Raw genomic sequence first — 10874 nt, 5'->3', positions numbered from 1 at the left:
TTCGGGCCACAGGGGTATCCAGGCCACCACGTGTCCACAAACCTCCTCTGAATACTTTGACTTTAGTTTCAGTTACAGTCTGACACACACCCAAAAATTCAACTCTCTTCTTGTGTGCACTGAAATGTCACTATCACTTAAAGAAATGCAGTTATTAGACCACAACACATTGAAATGCTCATGACGAAGAAGAAAAATGAAATGAAATACTTGATGCTTCTAATTCTGCTTTGGGGAATGGGGTTTCTCTCATTTCTGCCCTGTGATGTCACAGTTATATATCCACACAGAGCCAATTGTAGAGAAATGGTTGCGAGACTGGGCGAGGTAGAGCACTTGGGGGCTGTTACTAGGGAGAAAGCGGCGGGAAACGATAAAGGTCATAAATATTTGGCGTTGCCGGGGTCCGGCGCTCGGCGGGGGGAGCTCGCTCTGCAAATAACATGGTGAATATAATTGGGTGGACGGGGGCCAGGATGTTTTTATGCTTGCTTTAACGCAGATTATATTACACCCTAATTAAACATTCTATTCACACGGGGGAACCCCACCGTCCCCATTCTTTTTCATAAAGGCCCAGTTGAGGTTTGAACTTAGAGCCCCGCAAAGTGAATTCTGTAGCGTCTGTCTCCAGCAGTCGAGTCTCCCCCTGCTTCTTACTCTCTGTTGCTTATGTTCTCTCTCTGTGCTTTCTGCACTATTAATAATTGAGACTGTTGCCCAGAAAGCCTGCACAAAACAGAATTTTATGTGTTTTTTCTCTCTGGAAGATGGATGGATTTTTATATTGTTGTGAAAGAGATTTTTTTGTTGTGCAACATAAGTCTCTAATATATCCCTATGATTAATTTTGAGTGTGTGTGTGTGTGTGTGTGTGTGTATGGCAGCCGAACAGCAGTGGTCAGGTTGTGGGGAAGGTTCCAGGCCACTTCACCCCAGTGCTGACACCATCTCCCCACCATGGAGCAGTCAGACCCGTCTCTCTCTCCATGCCTGACACCAAGCCAATCACCACATCCTCGGAGGGTGAGCACACACACACACACACACACACACACACACACACACACTACTATCACATATTTTGTTTTCAGCAGGATCATATTTAAGCACTTGTTTTGCTTGAACATGTTTGCATCATTGTTAATGAGTTTGTGTTTATGTATGTGTGTGTTTTTAGGTTATTCAGCCCCCGGCACCCCTACTGCTAACCGTTTTGTAGGACTGAGCCCTAGAGACCCAGCCTTCCTCCACCAGCAACAGGTGAGATGCTACTCATCCCTCTCTCCTTTCCCTCCCTCTGTTTCCCCCTCTCCCTGTGCTTTTCTCTCAGCCCTTTCCAAATCCCTACCCAGCTGTTCAAGTCTCACTACAGGTATCAGAACAGACAAGTAACACTGCAAATCAGACATGTCTCCTTTCTCTGTTTCTCTCTTCTCTCTGTTTGTCTTCCACCCAAAGACGCAGGAATTGTTGGTGCTATTGAGTGTGCTGGAGCACCCCTAACTTTCAGGATTCCTTTAAGTGCAAATACAACTGCTAATGTAATAATAATAATGTTTTGTTTATATATATATATAAAAAATTTTTTTTTTCAAATTGACATTAATCTAATCACATTTCACGTTGGTATTTGTGGTTGATGTGCAGTCACACAGTGTTGACGTCAACTAGGTACAGTACCAGGTAACTCTCTGAGTGAATCACAGTCATAATGTCATAAAAGAAAATATCTGATTTTTTCAAGAGCCCCATTGGACTTAAATTACAGAAGACATAACACGTAATGTCCTACTAAACGTGTGCTTCTGAAAATACCATTGCTCCCATTATAAAATGTCTCCCTGCCTTTTTCTTTTAGAAATCTTGTTTAGAATTATTAATTGATGGAATATCTGAATCCTTTTCCTTAGCTTAGTCCAGTAAAGTTCTCACTGATACACGTTTTCTAGGAAATTATTTCATATCGCTTACCGAATGAGTGTGTGTCACATGTTCAGACCATATAGGTCCACTATAAGTAATGTTTTGCTCTTTGTCACAAGCTCCCAAATTTCCTCTTTATCTTTCCCCTGTTACTACAGCCTTGCTCCTAGGTATCTTGTAACCACGGTGACATTCCAAGCGTAGGTCAGCGTAGGAGACAGAATTGGTTAATTTGTTATTATTATTAATTATCTCAGATTCAGGTTCATTTCTTCATTAAAAAGCATAATTTTCATTAAAAAATCATAATTTTAGCATATTTTCTGAGGGGTGTATGGAAATTCTGGTGTTCTACCTTCATGTATGGTTTTCAAGTCATGGATATTTGTTTGGGCTTAGCTTTCTCCCACAATGAATTTATTCACATTAATAGATTTTTCTTATAAATTTAAAATGTTCACAAGTTTATGGAAGTTCTCATAAATTTAATACTGCAATACAGTTGACTTTTTTTTAACCATTTCACAGAAAAGCTTTGTATTTAATGTGAACTAGTTTGGCTTATATGACTTTGAGCAAAGAGGTAGAATACCGTTATAAAAGTAGAAACAGTTCTGAGTGTTTGCGTATGTGTGTGTGTGTGTGTGTGTGTGTGTGTGTGTTAGGGGCAGTTCTGTTCAGTGGGAAAGGCCCAGTTCGAGGCTAGAGTTTTCCACCCTCCTCTAATTGAATTCATCTGCACGCGGCTTCATAATAATTAGTGGTTTTCTCCTGCCTTGCTCCTGAGTTAGAGTAATGGCAAGCCTTTGCTTTTATTGCTCTCTGGTTTGGCAGAGCTGGACGAAGACTGAGACATGTGCTGCTCCCCACCACAGATGTACTGTAAAGCTCTGAGCTTTTTAAAAAGACGGAGAAAGTTTTGCTCATTGATAGATTTTTTTTTCATATCCTGGGGTGTAGCCCATGAAACTCTCTTCTCTTGTCACGCCGCAATTATCTTAAGTGTTAACATGTTTTAATTCTGCCAAAGCTTGGACTATTATAGATAATTACATGCGGATGAAAAGAATGTTGAAATAGAGGTCACACTTTTATGGTTAGAAGATAGATGGCTAGATAAAACGACAGAGACAGATCCACAGAGAACGAAGGATTGAGGTACGTACGCATTGTTGGAAGAATGTGTCATCTTTTAGTGCGAGGATCTCATGCGTACAGCTGTGCAGTCGTTCTGCTAGTGTTTACATGTTTGACCGCCTCAGCCACACACTTAATGTCTTTCGTTTCAACCACAATACACCGAATAAGGAGAAGTGCCACAAACAGACAAGGTAATATATCAGCAATTCATTGTGTTTATGTAAGCCAGAGCTTTTATGTGCTCCTGCATAGTGATTTGTATAGCGCAGGCCTGACCCATGTCGGACCTGTGGCTTTTGAGGCACCTAGCAGGGTAAATAACGTCTCCGGTATACCCTGGCCTTTATGCAGGGTGATTTATCATAGGTTATAATGAGTTGTATTGACACCTGCATTCCCCTGCCGGGCCTTTGTTGGCCGTGTGGTGTAACACGGGGGCCGTATGCATTACAGTCGTCACCGGGGAGTCACCTTACAGCCGTACAGCCGGCCCTTCCCAGCATGCCGTGGGGCTTGGCACTCCCTGTAGCCCTGTCTGCAACCTGAGAATGAGTGTCTAGACTCCAGACGCTCGGCAGGGCCCACTCACTGTGCTGATGCTCGTTCCTCTCTGTTTTCTCTTTATCTCTCACGCCGGTGCTCCTGTTTATGCTTTCTTTCCATTCTTTGTCCTTTGTCTTTCTGCTTCTCTCTCTCTTTCTCTCACTTGCTTTTAGTATCTTTTTCCCATGTCTCACTTTCCTCATGCTGATGTTTTTTTTCTCTATCTCTCTCCTTTTGACTTGTTAACCCCCAATTAGCCATTAAATAGAATGCAGATGGAGGTATTAGGGTTTAGATTCTTATCAGTAAAAAAAGAGACTAGCGAGTAGATACATGTTACAGAGTGTGCATGCATGCACGTATATGTGTGATTGCTTTTCCTGTTGCTGATGTGACAACTGTTTGTGCAGACCTCATTTGCAACAATTATCTGTGTACACAAGGGCCTTATAGTAGCAGGGTATGACCAAATTACCACTTAAGATTTTTTTAGCCTTTCTAGCTTTTCTTTGCAACTATAAGAATACATGTGTTTTACTCCTTGGACAGCCGCGAGGCACAATCTACATGCCTTTTCAAAAAAAGTTATTCTGGAAAAGTTTCTTAGAATATAAGTTTGCTTCTTGTTCACAATTGTGAAAACTACAGAGTTGCTCAATCTGATCCAGTTCTTAAAACCATATAGTCACCTTTTTGTCATTGTGCTAACAAAACAATAGTTCAGGAATGAAACAATTTATTTTAAGCTCTTTTTTAAAGTACCAGCACTTTAAAAATCTTTGCGGTTAGAATTATCAATAGTTAGTAACCGGCAATGAGACACTTTATTGAACTTTTGTATAAAAGCAATATCACACTCTCAGTCATGTGACAAAAAATTACCTGCGGCACTCACAGCCGTGCTGATATTCTGTACAACAGCGATCTTGCTCGAGTGATATTTCTTTTACACAGCAGTTCTTTAAACAAAAAATTACTATTGAGTAACTGACATTTTAGACACAATATGGCCAAATATTTTGTTTATTTTTGCTCCGTCAATGAAAATATTTTTCCAAAGAAGCTAACGCTGAATTGCGTGTTGCCATGCAACGCACAGACTGACAGCGCATAGTAAGTTTAGTAACAGTTTCATGTAAGGAATTTTTTTGTAGCACAGACAAGCGAAGTGATACAAACAGCAAAATGTACCAGTGCTTTTGTACTAAATATCAGCACACCTGGAATGCCGCTTGTCCAATCAAATTAGTGGACACGAGTAGTATACGACCGGTCTCAGTTGTGAGGACAGTATAAATGTGGCAGTCTTTTATTAAAGTATCAAACGTGTATCAGAGTTATATCTCTTTTATAATGTTTTTTGTATACACCCTTTTTTTATAGACCTCCAACACAGTCAGCCTCTTTTTTAGGTTTATGGTTGAACAACTCTGGTCATGTGGCCAATTACACTACCTTTATAAAAATATACAGTATAAGTATCATTTATTGCATTCCATTCCATAAAAACAAACAACTCTTTTAATGTTTTACAAACTCAAACTACAATAGGTTAATCCATGTATATGATTTCTTAAGCTTGTCATAAGATATAGGTCATGGATGCTGTACTTATCTAACATATGACATAGATCCAGAGGATTAAGCACAGATTTTAAATGGGTGTGTGGTTGGAAGTGCAGCTATTAGGGCTACTGGCCACTTTCTCGTGGTAAGTCCAGACTTCAGAGAAGCCCTTAAACACTGCTTATGTAATCTATCCAGAGTGAAGAGCAAGGGTCATGACCTCGATACCATGATACCGTAAGAGGAATTTGTGTTTCCTTGGGCATATCTGTCTTTTATACTGTAAAAAATAAACTAAAATAGATTATCTTACAGCTTTTACAGGTAACGTTATGAATAAAACAAAGATTTTAGGACTGGATTAGAGTTTGTGTGGACAATTAACTATCTACACACAGACAAAATAGGCTGAGCGAAAACACTGACAGACATGCAGGCAGATGGTCATAGGGTGTGAGTGTTACAATGCCATTGTTGTTCCACTAGGCCCGTTTGGAGCTCGCTTCTCACCCATGTACACTTGGGGAAAATAACAGGTGAATTCACATATGTAAGTAGCAGCACACATACACATAGAGAAACCCAAACACCTGCTCCTGACTGAGGCCCCTATGTAAAGTGCTCATCAAAACACCAGTGAGGAAAATATTTCATTATCCGTTCTCCCTAAGGGCGTCTAACCCTTCTTTTACTCGCTCTCGCTCTCTTTTCAATCCCAGGAGAAAGCCGTAGTCTCACTTCTGGGACTGATCGCTGATCAAAATTGTTTGGTTTTATCTAATGTTAGCACGCTTATCCAGTCCCCACACACAGATGTTCATTAGCGCTAACTTGGCTGAGATGCACCTCTATGATCTGGCGCTGCTATGGACAGATGGCACCTACAACCAGAAGCATTCACAAGAAGCTTACCAGCTCCTAATTGATGACCCGAGTCTATGTGTTTGGGCCGTGCTGTTGTTATTTACTCGACACTGACATATCAGGTGATATTTGATCAAGCTGCACCTCTGTGAGTAAGATAAGCTTCGGTGTCAGTTCAGCATGAGTACTTTTGCGGATATATAATTAATTTTTGTGAGAATAAGCCTTGAAAAAATAAGGGTTTTGTTGTTTCAGGTGTCTAGTGGAAACTTCTGCATTGTCATTATAGATCATAAGTTGTTATGTTGTTACAAATTGTGCTTTAGGAGTGTTGTGATGACAGTAACAGACTCCCTGTTCTTTTTCTCCTGTTCTTTGTTTAGTTGTTGAGGTACAGTTTAAAATCCTAGAGAAAAGTCCTCATGTGAACTCTTTTCCAGGACAGACGTCCTTGAACTTAGGTTTATGCATCCACACTAATTACTGCACTTGTGGTTCCTTTTCAGCACATATTGTGTGTGTGTTTTTTTAATGTGTGTGGGGGGGTCTACCAAAACAGGACGAAGGAATGTCTGCCACTGTAACTGTCTGATAGCTGACCTCGACTTCGCCCAAAGCCATTGTTTTCTGGCTTTAGCACACACACATACACACACACATACATGCACACACACACAAACTTGTGTGGGGAAGTAAATTTGGCAGCTGTACTGATGGAGGTGGATATCCGCACACTAACAGTGTGAAACTGAGTCACTCAAGTTCTGAAAAAAACTGCTTCCTATATCCCACCATACAGCACGTTCTATTACAAGCTCAAATACATACATGTAATTCAGTTCAGCTTCAGTGCAACTGAACATTTCTGCTTTTCCCTGGAAAAGGTTTCCAACATTTCTTCTACATTATGTTTTTTTTCCACTAGCTATTCAGTGTAAATTGTATTTATCATTCATATTGGCACCTGCCATAACTGGGCTTCTGTACGAGCAGTGAAATTCCAATAATTTCCTGTTCAGTGTTAATGCTTGTGCTCAATCTGCTAATTCATGTGGCTTTCACTCTGGGAAATGGATATTTTATCCAGCCAAGCCTCTTTGGGTCAGCGCTAAAGCATCTGTGGTGTAAATATAGAAAATCAATTATTTGCCTTCCTAGATTTATTGCAGTGGAAATGGATTTATGTTGGGAATGGTACAGGCGCTGTTCCAGAAATGGCTAGCATTATTGACTGAGAATAAGTGCTACTGAATATTCAAAGAATGAATGGACCTGATTAAAGCTTGTAAACAGCCTTTGCATCTGATAACCAACAGTACCGCAGGTGGGCAGAATGGATGGCAATATATTCCTCCAGGCATTAGGGAAATGCATAGATTGGTGAAGTGACAGGTTCTGCCTTTGTTGTTTTTATTGCACAGACGTCTCTACATTTTGTTTGTTTATTAGGCTATACATTTGCACTTGTTGCAATCTCATTCATACGTTGTCAGTCCATGTGTGTATGAGTGTCTATAAGAATACGTTTGTATGCTCTCTTCTCCTCCATCCACATTCATATTTTTAAGACTTTTACAGGTCAGCATAAAAAGCCAAAAAGTAACATATCTGACACCACACAGCATGACCATACTTCAGTCAACCCATCTGCTTGAACATGTCTAACAGCAGCTTACATGATGAAGTGCATGCGCCAGATGGAACGCACGTCCCTGTTCCCATGCAGAAGCATTTTGGCAGAGACGAATGATATCCATGTAACCCAGCCCTTAGTTTTGTAAACTAACCTCTTCTTTTGCTTCCAGGAAAGTTAATGGTTACCCCATTAATGTTGCATGCTACATATAACATTTGCTGTTTGTACATTTTACATTTTTCAGGCACATTTTCCAGGACCCTGCTTAAATATAATGTTTGAATCAAAGTAGTTGAAATAGAGACTTATAGAGGCTAATTTCATTCTAACCTGTGGTCCAGGAACTGAGTCTAAAATTTTTATTAAATTATTATAATTTAGACATACAATCAGATGTTAGAAGACCAATATAATATAATATAACATAATATTTAAAAAAAAAAGAGCAAGTTAATCATGTGTGTGTAGTTTTGGCACAGACTGCTCCTGGCCTTGTTGCATGCTAAATGTGTGTGTTAGTACCGTTGTGCTGGCCCCGTTGTCTGACTGAGAGGTGTTTGATTGACAGCTGAGGATTTGTGACTGGCCCGTGAATCAAAACGTCAGGTCTTATGGCTCAGAGGAGGCTTTGGGGATTTCTTGGCAAAGGTAAACGTTTCCTTTATTTTCAACCCACCTCTCCATCAAGTTTCTTTTGTGTTCTTGTTTTGTTTTCTTTTATCGCAATCATGCATCATTTTTGCAAATACACACTTTTTAAATTTCACCCTGTTAAGATTTTTTTTTTCAAACCTGCATTCTACTATAAACAGTTTCACTGAACAGATCTTTAATAAATATTCACAGTTACAGGAAATACATTTACTATCCACTTTATTAGGAACACCGGTACACCTGCTTGTTCGTGCAGTTTTAGCCAATTATATGGCAGCAACGTAATGCATAAAATTCTGCAGATACAAACATCAGAATGGGGAAAATGCAGTAATTTGAGGCTAAACCAGGCACAGGCTTATCAAAAATAGGTAGTTGAAAATTAGAACAAGTTTTTCCAATCTTCAACTGTCCAGTTTCGGTAAACTGTGGCCTCAGATTTCTGTTCTTGGGAACTTGATGTGGTCCTCTGTTCCTCTAGCCCATCCTTCCCAAGATTCGAGGTGTTGTGCATTCTGACATGCTTTTCTGCTCAATATGGATGTAAAGAGTGATGATTTAATTTGATTTACCATAGCCTTCCTGTCAGCTTGAACCAGTCTGGTAACCAGTCTTCCTCTGACCTCTCTCATCAGCAAGGTGTTTCTGCCCACAGAACTGCTTGTTGTGCTTAATTCCCAGGAGATCCACAGTTTCTGAAATACACAAACCAGCCCGTCTGGCAACAACAGCCATGCCATGATCAGGTCACTGAGATCACATTTTCCCCAATCTGATGTTTGATGTGAACATTAACTGAAGCACTTGACCTGTTTCTGCAAGATTTTATGCATTGAGCTGCTGCCACATGATTGGCTGATAATAGTGTGAATAAGCAGATGAACAGATGTTCCTAATAAAGTGGTTACTGAGTGTATAATAGACTATTACATGTAAAGCAGGATCGATAAGACTTTGAGACTTTGATAAATATTTAACATTGCTATTGACATTGACTTTTTTTTTTGTAGTTTTTATATTGGGAATGAGAAAGGGGAAATAAGGCAGCATGATTCAGCACCTTGTTGAATGTAGGTCGTGTCAGCACTCTGGTGTGGAACAGAGTCCATTTTAAATTCCAAGAAGTGCATGTCAGACATGACTTGAGTATTTACACCTTCACTGGAACTTCAGATTACAACCTTATGAATACTTGCCCAATCTGACACACGGGAATGTGCCAAAAGTATCAGAGAAGTCTATGAACTCTTTTGAAGATTGCGTGTGTCAGTGTATGTAACAGGTTTTTCCTGAGTGTGCTTTCAGTTCAACTTCAGCTCTTGCGATTGATTTTTTTTCCCTGGAACCAGGCTCTGGAAAAGCAAATAAAAAAGTAGCTTTTAGTGAAATTCCTGTGTCATTCATATGCCTTAAAAACAGCAGGAGTAACCAAGATCATATTTCTTACTCCTCTTTTGCTTTATCACATACTACTATAAGATTAGATCTTCTGAGCACACAGTATGATAAATATAATAATTAAAAATAAACATTCTCTGGGTATTAGCCATAAAATATTATTATTATTAATAATGATGCTGTCCTGCTATATTGTTCATATTTTTTCCTTTTAGATACCAAATTCTCAGGTCAGTAATAGAAAGCTATTGTGTGTTGGTGTTAGCTAGACAGCATGCTACGTTTCCAGATTAGCTTACTATGATTAACATTAATTGGCATTTTTTAAATATTTAATATCATTTTTTAAGGTAGGGGTTTGTGTGTGCACATGTGTGTATTTGTTTGCGTATTGGCAATATGTTTAATATGTGTATTGGAAATATATTTGTCACATTTGTCACTAAGTAAAGATGTGTGCATATAATTGGTTTCTTATTTGTTTTGGCAGTGTAGCCTGATTTCAAAGATGTATAAATAGCCTAAACTGTATGGAAAGATGTGGAAAGGGAAAGAAAATGACAGAAAAGTGTACAGTGTCAAACAAAATAATGTAATATAATAATTGTAATACAAATAGTAATAAAAAGGGACATGTTGTATTGGACTTTTCCCATACAGTGTCACCAACTTTTTGCATGACACATACTGTTTTGAATCTGTGAAGCCATATATTAAATATCAAGAATGGTGCATCAATATAAATTGATATTTTCTTAATATCTGTAGTGGACAGTCTTTAAGATTTTGGGAGTTGGCCTATCATGAATCTTCTTCTGTCACTTTCATTTTCACGTCATCATACCATATTCATAAATATCATCTGACATCACAAATTTTTTCAGTCTTGCAGATAAAATTGTTACTTTGAATTACAATTTATATGCTTACAAGACCGAGAAATAATTTCTACCCTCTGTAGGTCTATAGAAACAGACAAGAGGAGAGATTGTAATGAGCAGGACCTACCATACAGGGTAGGTTATAAATTCTGGGCCTTACTGTAAATGTAGAAAGCTGGATTTTGCCCTTGAAAATGAAAGACAAACCTATTTCTCTCTGAGTACATCTATGTCTGGCTGTTTCTTTAGAAAATTTACATTCCTTA

The 10874-nt window shown here is 39.0% G+C and overlaps 1 protein-coding gene across 7 annotated transcripts in view; it reads left to right on the top strand.

The window, feature by feature from the left end:
- LOC113540206 (nuclear factor 1 B-type) overlaps positions 1–10874 on the top strand; it is a 92361-nt gene that overhangs the window by 71365 nt on the left and 10122 nt on the right. For 3 of the 7 annotated variants that reach the window (XM_034303547.2, XM_034303549.2, XM_034303548.2), the window contains exons 9-12: positions 888–1026; positions 1181–1263; positions 8244–8323; positions 10689–10743. In XM_034303547.2, the coding sequence (XP_034159438.1) occupies positions 888–1026; positions 1181–1263; positions 8244–8323; positions 10689–10743 (357 nt within the window). The remainder of the gene's footprint in view (positions 1–887; positions 1027–1180; positions 1264–8243; positions 8324–10688; positions 10744–10874) is intronic. The other 4 variants (XM_026936518.3, XM_026936521.3, XM_026936520.3 and 1 more) reach the window with 2 other exon arrangements.

The sequence above is a fragment of the Pangasianodon hypophthalmus genome, chromosome 4, assembly GCF_027358585.1.
Source record: "Pangasianodon hypophthalmus isolate fPanHyp1 chromosome 4, fPanHyp1.pri, whole genome shotgun sequence".
NCBI classification, from domain to species: domain Eukaryota; kingdom Metazoa; phylum Chordata; class Actinopteri; order Siluriformes; family Pangasiidae; genus Pangasianodon; species Pangasianodon hypophthalmus.
This window is presented reverse-complemented; position numbering and strand designations above follow the sequence as displayed.